This window comes from Empidonax traillii, unplaced genomic scaffold (genome assembly GCF_003031625.1).
Source record: "Empidonax traillii isolate 1590-97213 ecotype Southwest subspecies unplaced genomic scaffold, ASM303162v1 scaffold771:size604852, whole genome shotgun sequence".
Classification (NCBI taxonomy): Eukaryota; Metazoa; Chordata; class Aves; order Passeriformes; family Tyrannidae; genus Empidonax; species Empidonax traillii.
In genome coordinates, this window is record NW_020955964.1 from 439,542 (window position 1) to 457,755 (window position 18,214).

Here is an 18,214-nt window from a genome sequence, read left to right on the forward strand (position 1 = left end):
TTGCATCCTGTCACGGGTGTTCTACATGTGTTTCCTGTTGCTTGCTGGGTGACATGCTGGTAAACAGCAATGCTCTCCTCTCAGAGACAGCTGATTTTGCTTTTCCTTTTGATTTCTCAGTGGTCCTGCACAGCCAAGCTTGCCTGAACTCAGCAGTAACAGCTGCTGGAAGACACTTTCTCTCTGACTCCATAGATGCTGTTTTCAGGCTCTCAGATGTTTCTTGCTTCCACCGAGCAGATTTTTGGCCAAAATCTCTGTCTCAGATGTGCTGATTCCAGCTGATTCCTCAGCCTACTATTTTGCTCCACTAAGACAAGATCGCTCTGAATAAATTACCACTATCAGGCAGAGGTGAATCCACAAGGCGCTTCTCAAAGAAGTGTTTCTATTAGAAATTTCAGAAAGTGCCACCAATGTAATTTACAAAAAGGTTAATTTGTTATTGAGAGACCTTGATTGTCCATTCCTTTATAATTTCTTGCATTGTAATTTAGAAGAATGGGATATAAAAATGCTATTAAAAGCTGAACACTTTCCCAGAATAATCTTTTTCCCTCTACCTGAATTGTCTGTATTAAGCAGAAATATAAGCTCTGACACACATTAGGAAGCTCTCTTCTCCCCAGGTTTACATTCAGTGGCATGTAACAGGCACATATTTTGACACCACCTAACTCTTTAGCGATGACGATTCCGCACCCTTTTAGAAAACAGACTAAGTTGCCATCTCCTGCCCTCAAAATCTGTGCTAATGTTCCTGAGTGGATTTAGTTGCAGCTGTATTGGATTCTGAAGCTGTATGACGGACAGCCTCACAATTTATGAAATTAACAGTGAGCTATCAAACTGGGAATACAGATGCTTTTTTCAGATTTTTCTCCAGTTTTCACTGGAATAACGAAGGCCAAATCATTCCAGAAAAGGACTGCACAGTAATTGCAGTTGACAATGTCATACAGAGCCTGCAATGATTTTAGTGGCTCTGAAAACTTCAGTCTGCTGGAACATAGCATAGACTTAGAAAATCAACACCCTTTCCATCCAACGTGTTTATTGCTCAAGTAAAAGCTATGGCCATTTATTTAGGTGGGTCCTCACACACAGGATGTTTGCCTGAAGGAATGACTGCACAGTTTGGCTTTATGAGCTTATCATTATGATAACCATTTTCAATTTTGTGCCTTCTACTATTATCTATGATTATTAATTAATGCTCCATGCATTTTCCCAGCAGTTCTATCACCCTCACAACATCTGCTGTGAAATTTCAGTTTCCTCAGTTTTATGCAGGGAGCAGCTGAAGCATGAGCCCAGGCAAGGGCAGAATTAGCACATCAATCACAATTCAGGAGTTTCAGGCTGCTGGTCCTCTTCTCAGATCACCGGATCTTACTTCTTTCTGCATCACAGCTATACTTTTCAAACTTGCCCTTACTGTAAGCCCTATGTCAGTGGAATAATAAAGGGAGATTTTTCTAAGCGCTCTTGCCACAGAAATTAAATTAAATGGCAGCTTGCCTCTGACAGTCAACACTTCTCTGAAGGTTCTTCACCCCACACAGATAGATCTAAGGCTCCATCACGTGTTACTTGATTAATTTGTTTGGTGTTGCAACTTTACACATTGGTTCATAAGAACTGTCATGTTGCTTTATCCTCTTTACTCTGGCAGTGAAAAAAAATAAATTTTAACACTACAGTACCACACTTTTTATACTTACAGTATAGCAATCATGTCTTGCCAGACCTCATGAATGCACTAGAAAGGTTCTGAAGCATTACAGTGTATTTACACAGAAAACCTGACTACTTATTTTTAAACAAGCTGTTGAAATCTAGACTAAGAAGAAAGGTACCAACCTGTAAAGGCTATTACTCTTTTTTTTACCATACTTATACAAATGGTGCACTTTTCATGGTGCTCATACAAATGCTGCACTTTTCTGGAAAAATTCTAAGAAACCATATCTTCCTACCCAAAATTTTTACTTAAGTGAGTTTCAAAATGCATATCTTGTACCTAAACAGTTTTTTCTACACTATGGCTTTGTGTTGATATATAGCTGAAAGTGGGTAAAGTGATCCCAACCAATGTTCTCTCTTATATAGCAAAAGAAAACTTCCTTGAACTGAAATACAGAATGACTGAAGGTCAGCAGGGGATATATAGAATATATCATGGAGTCTGTATCATGGACTGTTCTCCTTATCATGTGGTCATGAAGGTACAGCAGAGCATAAGCAAACAAAAATAGGATTGCCCTAAAGACATCTGACATGCTTTGCACCCATACCATTCTCTTGCTGTTCAAAGGCAAATTAAGAATGTTTTTTCTCTTTTTCTTCCCTTCCCTACACCCCCCACATTAGTACAATGAGGCCAAGAGAAAAGTCTGGCTAGAACTCATAAGCATCAGTTTGAAAACAAGAACAAGTAGTAACTGTGTTTTAAAAGTGTTTTCTGCTGTGAGAGCCTCAGTGATTTTTTTCCTATGATGGGAAATTTTGAACTGAAGAAATTCTTAGGCAAGGAAAAAGTTGCCTTCAGAAGAATACCTGAAGGTTCTGTGGTTGGCATCAGTAAAAAAATCAAACTGCTAAAGCAAACTAAATGAAAGTAAATCCACATTCTATAGAGTAAGACTTCAATTTCACAAGCTAACATACAACTATTTCTGGTGTTGCTCAACTGTGAACAGGACTAAACACTGCATTTCCAAGTTTTAAATTTAACACTGAGTATTACAGCAGTTTCCACTTCTGCATTAGATAAACTTTAGTGCTAAAATGGAATGCTGGGATCTTAATGACTTTTTTTTAATAAGACCTGCACTTTTAATTAACCAGCAAAGACAAATTACAGCCCATAGCTCATAGGTAACTACTGCAGACAGCTGAGACTCCACACCAATGCCTCTTTTGGGAGAGGGATAAATGGTAGTTTTGGAACGAGTCTGCTTTTTTCTGCAAAGAAAAAAAGTCCATTAAACAATCACTGTGGCTAGAAGAAAGCTGACTGCTAGTTTTATGGAGTAATCTTTGAATTACAACCAAATGAATTTAGGTATATGAACAGTTTCAACAGGTCAATTAAATTTAAAATTAAGTAATATTGAATCAGAAACAGATTCTGATATTTACAGGGTGGAAGAAGAATACTCAGTGTGCTGATAGGCACCCACTGGCAGTATCCTTTCCTCTTTGGACGACAACAAATCCGTGCCTGTGCGCTGAACTGGCAGAGCATTTTACTGCCAGAGAAGTCGAGAGACCTCTTTAGTTAATTTGTTTTTCTTAAGCAATCTCAGCTTCATTTTGTTAGCAGGGATAAACAGAGATTCCTGTTATCGTGGCTGCTACAACCAAGCCTTGCAGTGCTCTTTATTGGAGTTTTAACCTCAGCACTCTGCCTGAACTCCAGCTTGAGTAATTTTGACTGTCTTCAACAGCAAGACTGTCTGCACACAAAACTGTGGCATGGTGCTGCTGCCTGTGCTTCAATTATTCCTGCACCTCTGCTCCAGAAAGATAAAAAACCCAATGAAACAAACAAAAAACCAAACAAACTAACCCAACAAAACCCAACTAAATAAAAGGAAGATCAAAGAAAGAAAATAAAGCAGGGATTTTCCAGTTTGCAGACCATTCTTGGCACTGGGCAGGATCTCGTTATGGTTATAGTTACTTAAGAGGCCTACAAAATACTTACACAACATTTAGGGCCTAAGAGCACTTAGCTTGTTGCTAAATACAATCCCCTTCAAGCATTCTCTCCAAAACCACATAAAGCCATCATGCATTTTGAGAATGTGCGTTAATACCTGGCCTCAAGGCATATGTAGGAACTTAGGAATAATAGAGGAAATCCTTACCAATAGCAGTAGTAAGAAAAGAAACCACTTCCGATTCCTTGCCATCATTGTAGAAGGCTAAATGCCATATTCCTGAATCTAAATACTGGATAAATCCTGTCTCGTGGCTGGACAAGGGCACAAAAGCTCTGTGCTGCCGCTGAGGTCCTTCCAAACTCCTCGCCTCCTGTGTCAGTAGGCGTCTTCCATCGAGGAGCTCGACAAAGTCAAACTGAAACACAAGAAGGAGTGATGTTTCCATGTGTATCAGACTTCCTCAAGCTTAGTCTCTCATTCCGGGTCTACAGAAGCACCATAAACAGGACTTTTCCTAGTAACTCAATTATGTTCCTGGACTATCCCCAAGTAACCATTTTGGAAATAGCTAGTATATGAAGGCATTTTTTCTGTAATTACATTAATCAAGAAATCATCTTAATTTAAAATGTGACTTAGGGCACATTGGCCCTACTGAGGTGTTCTCATTTTGTAGAAATACAGGTAGGGAAACATGAGACCATGACTTAATTGCACTGTATGACACTAAGAAGCTTATTTGTTGCCTTCTTTGTGCCTTGCCCAACATGAAAAAGAAGACAGAAAAATATATCTAGCCTAACTTGGTTGTTTGCCAGAATTGCTATGGGTCATGGAGGAAAAATAAGAAGTATCTTAAAGTAAATCCTTGTAGAAGTTTTGCAGAAGGATTTTGCTTAGCCAACAAGGGTTTTTTATCTTAATGCAATAGCAAAAGTGGTTAAAAGATCAGGGAGAATGAAGATGTAAAAGAGACAAATAATGTAGAAAAGTGCCGTTTAAGGAGTGGCTCTTGGAATTTTCCTCAAAAGGACGTATTTCTTTTTTGCCAGGGTTACTTCAGCTGAACAATGGCTTTGCTTTTGCTACTAGTATTAGAACTATGTTTAGTTCCCTATTTAAATATCTTTCCACTGCTTTTCTGCAATAATTTTAGTTTGTCTAGTATTATATTAATGGGATGAGGCAGATACAAGCCCAGCAGACATCACAAATGTTAAGTGAACCTTATCTAATTTGACTTTTATCATGTGTTTAGATGACCAGGACACCTCGCTAGCAGAATCTAGCAGTTGAGGCACTATTCAGCTTTTCTATTCCCTGACTTCACTTGGTTTTACCTCTCTCATCCAGCTGGTCAAATAGGGTTGTAATTTTTATCAGGAGAAAGGAAAACAGGCAGAAAGAAACAACACTACTTCTTTCCGAACCAGTAGATGTTGCTGTGCTGAATGGCTACTGAGTGTTGGCTGAGTGTGGCAACAATATTTAGGCTGTTTATCCCTTTTCACTTTACTGTAGCAAAATTTGGGTGCCTGTTATATTATTAAGTCATCTGGTATGGTCTTCAAAGTCAACCAAGATAAGGACTTGATGACATGTTGTTTCCTATGCAGGAGAAGTAAGAAGTTTAAAAAAAGTTAAAGTTGTGAAGTTAAAAAGGTTAAGTTACTAAGTCAAAAAAAAAAAAGTGTTTATTTCCAAAAACATTTTGAGAAATAAGCTATATATAACATAGCTTGCATACGAAATGAAAAATTTGTCCCTAGTCTATTCTACTTATGTATCTTTAAATATTCATTCTACTAGAAATTATTTTTGAGCCTTGCTTTAATATTTTATATTTTTTTTTATGTATTTCAGTACATAGATCTCAGATTTGGTGCTAAAGTATCTTTTTGCAAATGTAAAATCTGGCACACCTGCAAGGGTCATTCCTTTTGAGTGTCTATCCAAGTTAGCTTTGCCAGAGACAGAGCTTCTGTTTGAAAAAATACATTGTAAATATAAACCATAAAAATATACAATATAAAATCTAAAAATATAAGTATAAATTCTAAACACGTGTACTTAAAAAATGTACACTTCTGTTTTGGGAAAAAGGGCCAACCATGTCCTGGGGTGCATCAGGTAAAGCATCTCCAGCCAGTCGAGGGAGGGGATTTTCCCGCTCTGCTCTGCACTTACGTTGTGTGCAATTTTGGGCACTACAATACAAGAAAGGCACTGAGCCATGAGACAGCGTCCAAAGGAGGGCAATGAAGATGGTGAAGGGCCTCGAGGGGAAGTTGTATGAGGAGCGGCTGAGGGCACTTGGTCTCTTCAGCCTGGAGAAGAGCAGACTGAGGGGAGACGTCACTGTGGTCTTCAACATCATCATGAGAAGAGGAGGGGATGGTACAGATCTCTTCACTCCCATGGCCAGTGCAGGACTCAATGCATGAAGGTGACTCAGGGGATGTTTAGATTGGATATCAGGACAAGGTTTTTCACCCATGAGATATTGCCTAGACTGATGCCTTGTCAGATTTTAGTGTGAGCGTGACTGACACAGCTGAGTAGGATAGTGACACAGGACATTATAGTAATATGTGGGTGCTGGGAACATCTCAGTAGAGCTGAGTTTGACTAAGGAACACATTGGTCAGGTGAACTGAAGAAGTTAAAACCATTAAGAGAAAAAATGACTTATTTCCAATTTCATTTTGGAGCCTCATGGAACAGCTTGACTAGATTTTTAAGAGCTAACTGCAGAAACCATAGGTAAAGTTCACCTCACCAAGTGCTGACATCTCTGGATGCTGACAGCCTGAATTAATTTTCTAGAACCACTGGATTTCAGGCTAAGAAAGAGACACTTCCAGGATGCAACCTGACTCATCCTGAAGTGGACAGCTAAGAAGTGTCCCATGGATTGTGCTTACAAGCATCCATTTCATGCTATATACTAGATGTAGATACTTAAAGCTTAGTGAAATGAAAACAATTTCAAGGTACTCAGGTACTATGAGCTGCTGTTGTTCCAGTCCAATCTGGGTTATGCTTACTTGGGCTTACTGCCAAAAGCAAAAGTTTATTTTTATAAATATTTGCAAGATGCTGCTGCAGATGTCAGTGACTTTGCCAAGTTACTAGCTACTAGTTGTAAATATTAATTGAGCCACAAATGGATTGTACTTTATTGTATTTTAATACATTCAAAGATTTTTAATAGGCAATTAGTTACTGCCAGCAAGGAAATCACAGATAAAATACCATGTTAATCAATTCAAACTGTACAAACGGAAAAACACTCTCCACAGGCTGTGATGGCCTATCTCTAAAATTTATGATTTATTAAAATTTGACCTAGGTTAAAATGAGTTTTACAAAAGGATTAAATCTAGGAAGATTAAATCTAATAGACCATAACAAAATTGTGTAACTTTTATTATGATTTGTTGAGAAAAATGAGAAGAAATGCCTTTAGTTAACAGTGAACTATTTTGGGCTTCTGTATGATCTATTTCTAATACTAAAGAAAGTTGGAGCTTACTTTTTTTTCCTACTTATTAGTGACGAAAGTTGTTGGCAACCTGAAACAGAACACGATCAACACAGCCAGAGAAAGTTTCCCAAAGAGAATTTGGAATAGATTTGTTATTTTAGCATGGATAAATATGACTTCAAACACTGTATGAGGTTTGCATGGCCAGGTTTTGGTAGCGAGGGTGCTACAAGGGTGGCTTCTTTGAAAAGCTGCTGGAAGCTTCCCCTTTTCTCTCCAAGACAGAGCAAAATCCAGCCAGCTCCAAGATGGACCTGCCCATGGTTAAGTGTCCATGAGTAATGGTAGCAGTTGTCATCTCTGTGATAACATATTTAGGAAGGAAAAAAAAATATTGCTGTACCCCTCATTCTCCATTTCCCTGTGCTGCTGGGTGGGAGGAGATAGAGAATCGGGAATAAAGTTAAATGTGTGAAGAATGGAGAGGTGGGGGGAAGGTGTTTTTAATATCTCTTTTACTTCTCAATTATTCTACTCTGATTTTGATTAGTAATAAATTTAATTAAATTCCATAAGTCAAGTATGTCTTGCCCATGATGGTAACTGGTGAGTTCTCTCTCCCTGTCCTTATCTCAACTCATGAGTTTTTCATGATATTTTTCTCTCCCCTGTCCAATTGTGGAGGGGAGTGATAGAGTAGCTGTGGTGGGCACCTGACATTCAGCCAGGGTCAAACAGCCACAAATATTTTATGACATTTAGGGGTTTACAGATTTAGGATCAATTCAAAGATCCTGAAACAGCATAAACTATGTTAAGGCTCATAAAGCAGAAGAAGAAATATCTAAACAGAAGAAATATCCTACTATGTAACACAAAAAAAAACCCTGATAATCAGCTGGAGCTTTACTACTGCCATCAAATAGGCTAGGGAAAAAATAATTGACCCTTTATTAAATTCTTCTAGTGGAGACTGTACTGCTCTGTACTGTATACTGCTCTAAGCACACATTTTGCAAAGTTTTGTTTATGAAATTCCTTGAAAAATGATGAGATATATAACTCATTGGTTAGATTTATGGGGTGCAGCAGATACTTTGTATTATGCAAAAGAAGAGGTTTGTGTAATATGTATAAAATATGAGAGACAAGTTTAATATTTCAACAGAGAAAGCAGGTTACCTATTTAATGACCCCTCAGACTAATAAACTGTGGTGAGATTAAACATCAGATAAAAATATATAGAGGGAAAACAATGCTTTAATTAACAGCAGGTTTACAAAATAATTAATCTAGGAAAAATGATAATTAACAAACTAAATTAAAGATTAAAAGGTAATAAATCAATATTGATTCAATAATCTGAAGCTTCATTAAATTATTTCTTCAGAACAGGGTGGGGTTTGTGATCTGTTTCTATTAGTGTACCATGTTTTTTATTGTTTGAAGAAAAATGCCCCTCTGGTCATTTTTGGTCTAGATGATGACTTTCTCTGTATACTTGGCATCTCTAAATGAGTAGTTTCACAAAAAGGAGCACTTATGAGGATTCCGAGCAAGTGCATTGCCTTTTCCAGCATGTAATACTGACAAACATGTGCCACATCCCACATTCAACACTTTATTCTCAGCTGATGCTTCAACTGATACACAACCATGCTGATTTAAACACAAAAGGTCCTGACACTGAGAAATCACTGAGAATATCCCAGCAAAAATCATGTTACAGAAAGACCAGCAGTGATGGTGAAGTGGGTGCAGGCTTGCTAATTTCTTAAACCATTTCTGTGGTTGGGTATAGTGTATCATAGAATATCCTGAGCTGGAAGGGCCCCCCAGCGATCACTGAGTCCAACTCCTGGCCCTGCACGGGACAGCACCAAGAATACACCATGTGCCTGAGAGCATTGGGCAAGCACTTCTTGAACTCTGTCAGGTTTGGTGCTGTGATCACTTGCCTGGAGAGCCTGTTCCAGTGCCCAACCACCCTCTCGCTGAAGAACCTTTTCCCAAAATCCAGTCTAAACCTTCCTTGACACAGCTTCATGTGCCCTGCTATATGTGAAGATTTTAAGTTCAATAAACCTGGGGGTTAGATGCTAAGTTTTATATTTGTTATTGAAAAACTGAATCTGTTCATGTAATAACTCCAAATCCCATTCCATAACAAAATTTAAGATTGATAATAAACAAATAAAATCAATACAACTTCTGATCTACAGTAAATATTATGTGATCATGACTTGAGTTTTTATTCAAATAACACAGAAGTTTTAAGTTATAAATGTTTGAATCTCTCTGTGAAAAGAGATTGATTAAAAACGGGTAATAACAGCATTACTGTGGCACTGAACTTATGACATGCTGATCCTACCAAAAGATTTTAATTCTGCAGAAAAGTAGGCAGAGAAAGTGTAGATTTATGCCATCTCTTTGACATAAATACGTTGGAGGTGTGCTAATATGCAGAAAATACCATATTAACCAGAGAGATTGTAATAAACATATTTGTTTGTTCAAAAAGAAAGTAGACAGAGTATTTCTGTAAATCTCAAATATTTTCATCTAATAGTGTAGGGCAAGGGTAAGACACATTAACATAAACCTGCTAATTCTTTGATAATTTGCTGATGCAAGTGGGAGAGGGATAACTTTGCATTGCCAATGTGTTATGCCCTAATGTATTAATCAATCTGGTTAAGAGCAGCTTAGAAACTGAAATGGAAAGTAGAGAAAATAATGTATAAAATCCTTACTTAAGGGAATGATTCTTCATAGCTTTTCCCAGAAAGTGATTTCTTCATGTGTTTTTTTGTCAAGGTGTGTTAAGAAAAGCATCTGCTTTCATTTCAGTCCCGTAGAATAATAACTGTATCTCGATTTCTGCCTCAGTTGGTGGCTTTCTGTAAAGTTGATTTTCTTTGCTTATACACTAATTACTTGGCCCTGACCAATGTCAGTCTAAGCTGACAGTGAACATACATAATGTGAAGGGTAGGCTCTGGGAGTTCGGCATCAAAGTGAACCTTGCTCCCCTGAGAGTTACCAACCTTGCTGCTCTCACCATGAGAGGGGAAAGGTAGTGGCTGAAAGAGAGACATATCTGAGATACATGAAACTGTTGAAGAGGAAATTCTTTCAGATGCAGTTTGAGTGTGGCTGCCTTTGTGCAAGGCACTGGATGGAGAAGGTAGCATCCCATGCTGCTTGGAGCAACCACCTGGTAACTCAGTGACTACCAGCACCAGAACACCCTCCTCCTTCTCTGGAAGCTTGCTGCTAATTAGGCAACTGCCTGCTTTGCCTCTGCCTACAGCCCAACAGATAAATGCGTTTTAATTTCGCCACTGTCACTTGATTCTCTTTTTCTGGATAAAGGATCTTTGACATCTTGCAAGCATGCAACAAATTCTTGAAAGAAATAGATGAAATAAGACGATACACCATACAAATATACAATTTAAGATAACTATTACTTAATTAAAATAAGGTCCTGTTACCTGTGTGTGTGATGGTGGGAGTCCTTTTCTGCCATAGATGCCAACCAGAGCAGCCTTTCCTAAAGACACATTGAACTTCAGATGCACTGGGTGGTCGATGAACACCTGAGATCTCCAAAAAATACCAGGAGGGATCTTCTGTGTGGCTCGTCTGCCTACATCAATCTCTCCAGAGTCTATAAAACTGTCGTCTGGAAAGAAACTACTGGGCTTTCCTGCCAAAACACAGGAACAAAATTTTTGAATTAGTCTTAGATCCTGAGAGTAATCCAATCATACTGGTATCTCTGACACTGATCTTGAGAAACAGTCTATTAGTGTCCTGAAGTCTTCTGAGAACTTTGTCTAGCCAATCCATACGATTATGGAAGGAAAACTGGCAGGGTTATTTCTGGCTTCAGTAACTGTTTTGTTTGAAAACATGAACATGGGAAGAGCAACCTGGAGAAAAATGGCCTTTTGTTTAAATTGTAACAACAGAGAGAGTGCCATTATGTTCCAAAGATAAGAATAAAACATCTGATATTACATCCTAAGTAAATATAACTTCAGGAATGGAGAAGTCACCATTAAATTACAAAAAAGAAGCATAGTAAGTGTGAGATAGACATGTCACAGAGTGGAATGGTGGTGTGGAGAACAGCAGCATGAACGATGCCTGAGTGAGGAAAGGAAAATGTTACTCTATGAAATTAACTCTTGACAGTGGTAACATTATTTGAAGTTTGTTAAACAGTGCACAAAAAGGTAAATAAAAAAAAGGACTGAGAAAAACAAAGGAAATTGTACCCTGCACTTGAGTAATATCTGTTAAGAAATGTGAGAGATTTTAATTGGGTTTCAATATAATCTGCAAAGTGTATGACTATCCGTTTTCTTTCAGAAGACAAATGAAGGCATCTGTTTCTCAAATGGACCACCAGGTTGGAGAACCTGGGTATTCAAATGGAATCAGTACGTGGTGCAATGTCCAAGGGAGTCAGCAGGGAGCTTAGCACACCCAAAAAACACACCTGAGAAATTCCAGGTTAGAAATTCATAGACTCACAGCTTTCAAAACAGGTGGCTGCTTTGAAAAATCTGGACCCAAAGGCAGACCAGGGAATGTGGGGCAGAATGAAAAATCAAACGCCAGAATGATGCCTTTTCAGACTCTGCTATTGCCAGTGGCCACAGCTTTAGCTGCAAGGCATAAGGACAATGAAGAAGGTAACTGCTTAGCAAACAGCCTTTATTAAGGACACTTCTAGTTGAGAAGTATGCAGTAGCCTCACCTGAAAGATTTCAGCTTTAGTAAGGAGAGCAATATGTCACCAAGAACTAATTATTAATTTGGGAAATTCAAATAAATTAGTTTTCTCATCTCCATGCCATTACAACACAACTCTGTGTTTCACAGACCAAACAAGACTAACAAAATGAGAAAGAAACTTCCCAGTACTTATAGTATTTTCTAGGAAAATCACATTGTGAATTTTTTTCTTCCAGAGTCTACATTTGAGAAATGGGAAACAAAAATATCTGTTCCCCTCTATCATGAATTCAAATCAAATAGTCTCAGACTTTACTTGCCATGTTGAAAAAGGTGATTGGTAGAACATGTAATTTTAGTGTTTCAAATGACAATATTTCATTTAACGGTATATAATATTAATTGCAATATTTCATTAAAGTTCTCCACATACCATCCCAACATAAACTTTCCGGGAGAAACAGATGTAAATTGTTAGCTTCTCTGGAAATCAGTATAGAAGTGACATGCATATTAACTATTCAGGATGGAATTGTTTTGTTTTGTTTACTTATTAAAACTTAGCAGAACTTCTGGTTCTAATAATACTAACCACTGATTTAAAGTAAGCAAGTTCTTAAATGCATTGCTGGAGCAGGACTTTATGGCACGTTTCATTTCTCTGCTATCTTGTGGCAGAAGTTTTATGCATACCAGCACAAAAGGTGCATACGCAAAGGCTGTGTATATGTGCACACAGAAAAAAAAAAAGCTACTGTTAGTTTTACAAGATCCTCATTTATCTTTGCTCATCGCTTTCCTATAAATAAAGGGGGGAAATCTGCTGACCTTTTACTCTTTTTTTAGTTGAAGTGTATATTAAAGGAGATAATCAGAAGCAGCTTAGGTAAATGGGCATTCCTTCTGAATCATTCTATGCTGATAGACTACAATTGCACAATGAAAATCAGCTTGATTCTGAAGGGAATTACTTTATCAATTGGATTGATAGCATTTATCTGGCATACTAAAAATTACTTTTCACACTGTCAGGATTAAAGGAAACAGTTTCCATGTCTTCATGAGAAGTTTCTTACTGCATTACTGAAAGATGAAAAGATAGAGGATTCTATTAAAGAAAAGCTAAAGATATCACATGTTTTGGTTCAAATGAAGTATATAATTTTTCTGATTACTACTGACATGTTTTATAGACTCTCAGACACTCAGATGAAAACTTGAAGTATTTTATATGCCCCCTGCATGTTCATTAATAAAGACTGTACATCAGAGTGAATAAAAGAAGGTGAGAATTTAATATGACAGATGTTGCTATGCAAGCAAGAGGCTGGAGAAAATGAACACGGGATGTATTCTGTACAGAGAGCAGTGCTTGCTCATGCAAATAAAAATGCTTCTGTGATTGCAAAAGGCAGTCTTACAGAAATAATTTTTTGTACACAGAACTACAAAGTTTATGTCTCCTCTTGGTGGACAGATGTATGTCTGAGAAGTTGATATCCTAAGAGCTGTTGTATCACCTTGCCAGCGGCTGATGTTCAAAGAGTAGCTCTCTTCACCAGTCTGAACTCAGTCCCTGAAATCCATCCCTGTTTCATCAGTTTTAGCCTACAGTGAGATCAGGCTCTGTGGACTGGATACTTTATAAAGTACAATAAAAAAGCCATTTCAGCTTCTAATCAGAAATTGGCTTTTAATCAGAATATCTGACTCCCTAAAATTAACTTCAGGTCTGAATTCTTAATTGAGCTGTCAATTACTTTGCTCTTTCCACACATTACCTTGAACTTTTTAGTTGCCGTAGCAACTGTTCCTAATTTCTTTGGATATCAAAATGAACTATTTAATTTCAGACCTTTCTGAATCTGTCTATATTTTTGACAGGAAGGTACCCTGACCCATCAAAACACTTAAGAGCACACATTTCTCTGACTTCAGTCACAGTTAGTTACATGCTTAAATGCAAGCATGCAGTTAAGTGTTTTGGTAAACAGGGTTGGGCTTAAACACAGGTAAATGCTGTGCTAGAGCACAGACACAGATGAGAAAGAAGGACTGTTACTGAGAGTTGGCAAGACATTGGGAATGATTCATTCAGATCAGCTCTAAGGATGTTCTAACACATTGCAGCCTATTTCATTCTGATCCGGAAGACTTTCAAATACATTTCAATTCTTTTTAAAATTTATTTCAATCACATACATTATGGCTTAGAACAGAAGTCATGCAACACTGCTAGTCCAGAATTAGTTACATAGCCACCTAATGAGGAGAGAGCTGCATTTTAAGGCTGGACAGTGTCACTCCTGCAACAAAGATGTTGTCCTGATGTGTTTTTTAGTCAGGACAAGATATTTTCCTCTAAAGCCTACAGATTTCCTAATATCTATATGAAGTACTAATTTGAGGAGTCTTCTAATGATGTAACTAGGCTATTTCCCAGTATTCTCTTTTAACAGAGCAGCAATCAAAACTTCTACTCATGCTACTGCAAACATGCCTGAAAATAAAATCAAATGGAGTTCTTTCACTTGGATGGCACTCTTGGATACATCCGTTTATTTTCATTTTGGTTTTTAAAAGGAAATGGACAGATCAAAGCTAGATGATTTAAAAATGAAACATATGGCAAGTCAGAAGGGAAAAAAAAAAGATCTGTCATGAAGTATTTTTGAATATAACAGCAGGGCTGTCTGCAGCTTCCTGCACTGTCTAGTAAGGTTTGCTGAGAATAACCTGCTTAGCTGATTTTTCCTTGTAGCAACTTGATGGCAGCCATCAGTTACCACTAAATACACTGTTTTAAGGAACACAAATAATTATGGCCTTTATTTGAACTAATAAATACAGATAAGGTCTTAAAGGAAAAAAAAAAAAAACACAATTAATTTAAATTTTAGATGTAAACACAGGCTCCCAGCCAAAGCCTAGGGAACACTCTGGAAACTTTCGAGAGAGTTGCCAGAACAGTAGCATCCACCTTATGTGTCCTCAAAACTTCTTCCACCAAAATAACTACCAAAAATAGCCAATTACTTCACTTTTACTGAAATCTATTAACTTTGAATAGAGAAGCTTGATACGCAAACAAAAATGCTTTCTGAAAATTAGAATTTCTCATTTCTCCAGCTCAGTCTAGGGAGGGATAAAACTTTGCACAGCTTACAGGTTCTTTTGGCACTGCTGCCTCTAAAAAAAGCACGCTAAGATGTAAAGCTGTTGGATAAGGTGCTGCTGAATTTAGGGCCCACCAGCTGCTACTAATTTCTGTCAACATTGTGGTATGTTGTGGAAACGAGGCCTTTTATCCGGCTACTTTTGCAAAGAGATGTCCAACTCTGGAGTGTCAAAGCTCACAGTGTAGTAGTTATCAATAAACATTTTGGTCTTCAAAACATTTGCTACTCAGTGTCAACAAACAGGCACACTGAAATATTTCTGTACTGCTGCAGAGAAAGCTTGATTCACTACTCCAGGAATCATTTAATTTTCATGAGACAATGTTTTCCCATGAAAACAGCCCCTCAAGGAAGGTTTTCATGATGGCCTTCTTGTATCCTATGAGATAGGGTACAGATGGCTTCACCTTGAGAATGCCTTGAACGTGTGGGGAGGGTTTCACACGGTTTTATTGCATTAGTGGACATCAGAAGGGTACAAAACTTAGAGACATATGGAAACAAGACCAACAATTACTAGTTCTAGACATGTAAGACTGGAAAAGCACCTGCTGATGGCAGCATTGAGGGTAATGGAACATGAGATTGGATGGCTGGAGCTTAGAGGCAGACAGAAGACTCACAACATGGACACACACCAACCATACCTTCACTGGTTCCTTTGCCTTTCCTGTCAGGTAACTCTAACCCTGTGCCCCCCGAAGGATATAAGGAGACGTCCGTTGGCACTGGCCAACTGCTGGCTGTGTCTTCCGTGATCTCATACATCTGCCCTTCCATCGGCTGCAGGTGCCAGTTTAGGCCAAACAGGTGCATGGCTGTGGTGAGCAATGAGAAAAGTCATCTTTTTCTGTTTGGGAGAGTTTCAGAACTACAGGGGCACATTCTAAATCCTCATTCCACTGCCTTATTAGTGGTCATTGCTTTAGGACAAGAATGGGATTAATGCAATTGGACAGCCCCTGCTGCTTCTACCATACAAGCTCCCTAGGTCTTTCCACCCACTTAAACTCATTTTAGATCACCTGTAGCAATCCACCCTGGTTCTTCCAGCAGATCCACTCCTGACTCATGGTCTGCATGAAAGCATAACCAGGTACAGTGTTTCAGAAAGCTCCCAAGGCTGGGGTGGCAATGTGGTGAACAGAGAAATACAAGGAGTATTATTTCTCAACATACCAATAAATACTAGTGAACCGCACTGTGGTTTGTTTTGCTGTATTCACAATGTATTGTTCAAGGTTCTTTTTTTTTTTTTTTTTTTTTTTTTTTAACCCATCCATTAGACACAGAAGCTCTTACAGACATCTCTGACATGTTTTCCTGTTAAGACCAAGTAAAAACTAAGGCAATTTAAGATCCATCTTGCACACATGCCTTTGTGCTCTGCATCACAAAAGCGAGTGCCTGTGTCTGAACATTCCTTGGTACAACTCAGCTTCCGCTATTCAGATCAAAGATCAGTCCTTGAGATTTGAAAACAAGCATCACCATCTAGATTTGTGTGATATCAGGGCAAAGCTCTCTGTAGGTTTCTGGGCCATGCAAAGTCATCCAGTGCACACGTGAATCTATTTCAAGGCATTACATAAAGACAAGTGAAGTTAAGGAACAAGACAGACTACTTAAAGAGCAAACACATGTATGAGGAGTATGGAAATCATTTGCTTATACAACTAATATTTGCCCCTTGCAAATATAAAGCAAAAGAATGTGGCTTCCCCTATCAGTTCTTCCATCCCCAACATAAACATTTCATACTCAATCAGTATCCAGCTTAGCTTCAGGCTCTACACAGCTAAATGATCCGATATTTGTTACATTTGGAATGACATTTCTTTTTTAAGGGAAAGCCTTGATATTTTACACTATAATTTCTCCAAGAAACTTCACATTGGCACTAACATCACAGGCATTTAACATAAACAAAACCAGTAAAGAAACAGAGCATTTCCATGGCCTATGGTTCTCTTTTTATTCACAAAAATCTACCTGAGCTTGGCAACCACTGTTAGGGACAACCTGTACATCAGGAACAATCTTTTCAAGAGTAAAAAGTAATCTGAGTAGTTCTTCCAAAACAGAGTGTTTAGGCAATTTAGCAAAATACGTGATTTTTTCCACTTCAGTCCCAATTAGGTCACCTATCATTTACTAACATAACTAAGGTTGTCTTTGCACAACACCACAAAACACAATGAGATCAAAACTTTCCTTTTACTGTGAAAGTGGGGACTGGATTTGATAACATTAATCCATTGAGAAAGGAAATAATCTCCTAAAACTCCCAAACAGCAAGGAAAAACAGCAAGAAAGGTCTCCTGAGGACCTCTTTAAAACCCATTTTTATCAGCTATATATACTAAGAAGGAATGCTAGCAACACAATTGGTAATTCAACCAAGACACTTTAGGCAGAGGCACAAGTACATTCATCTGAAAGGAGTGTATTTACTTGGCAGAGAAACTGTGCAAGGGAAGAGAGGACATCAAACCAGGAGCGAGGAATTTGCATCAAGCATTTGGCATTGCTATGCTTGCATAATATCTTCATCATAAGAGTGCCTGGGCACTTCATAGCTATTAACCTCATAAAACCTCATCAGGTATAAATCTGCCTTTTTCTACTACACAGAAAGGAAAAGGAGAACTACAGCAGATTAAGGACTAACTCAGTTAACTTGTTTAGTCATTAAAATACAATTGTGTGTTAATTCACTTACTTTATGCTCACAGGTTCAGAAGCTCTAGCAGGCATTTGATGCACCTCTCTGTCAGCAGTTTTTGTTCTAAGCTAAGTACTGGATGCTGCCTGAGAACTCCATTCAGGCTGGACCTCTCCAAGGACCAGAGTGCTACAGAGCTCTTAGAGATCTCAGGGGTTTAGGTGCTATGAGCACACAAGTTCCCCTGTTTAACCATACGGACGGTTGTAGTTCCAAGCAGAACAAAACCAGTTCTGTTCACTCCTCTAAACTCAGGCAATCCCAGACAGCAAGCAGCCAGATGCTTCTGCTGGCTCCAAGTGCTTAATTCGGCTCCATCTATCAGATGTCTTCACGTTACTATGACCTGCATGAGCTCATACTGAGCATCACATTTGGGCAGGAACTGAGCCACTGGTT

The 18,214-nt window shown here is 38.3% G+C and overlaps 1 protein-coding gene across 1 annotated transcript in view; it reads right to left on the bottom strand.

Moving 5' to 3' along the window:
• TENM4 (teneurin transmembrane protein 4) overlaps positions 1–18,214 on the bottom strand; it is a 268,706-nt gene that overhangs the window by 172,263 nt on the left and 78,229 nt on the right. Inside the window, exons 6-8 of the mRNA XM_027901301.1 lie at positions 15,738–15,908; positions 10,660–10,874; positions 3,876–4,086 (exon numbers count right to left, since the gene is read on the bottom strand). Coding sequence (XP_027757102.1) covers positions 3,876–4,086; positions 10,660–10,874; positions 15,738–15,908 — 597 coding nt within the window. The remainder of the gene's footprint in view (positions 1–3,875; positions 4,087–10,659; positions 10,875–15,737; positions 15,909–18,214) is intronic.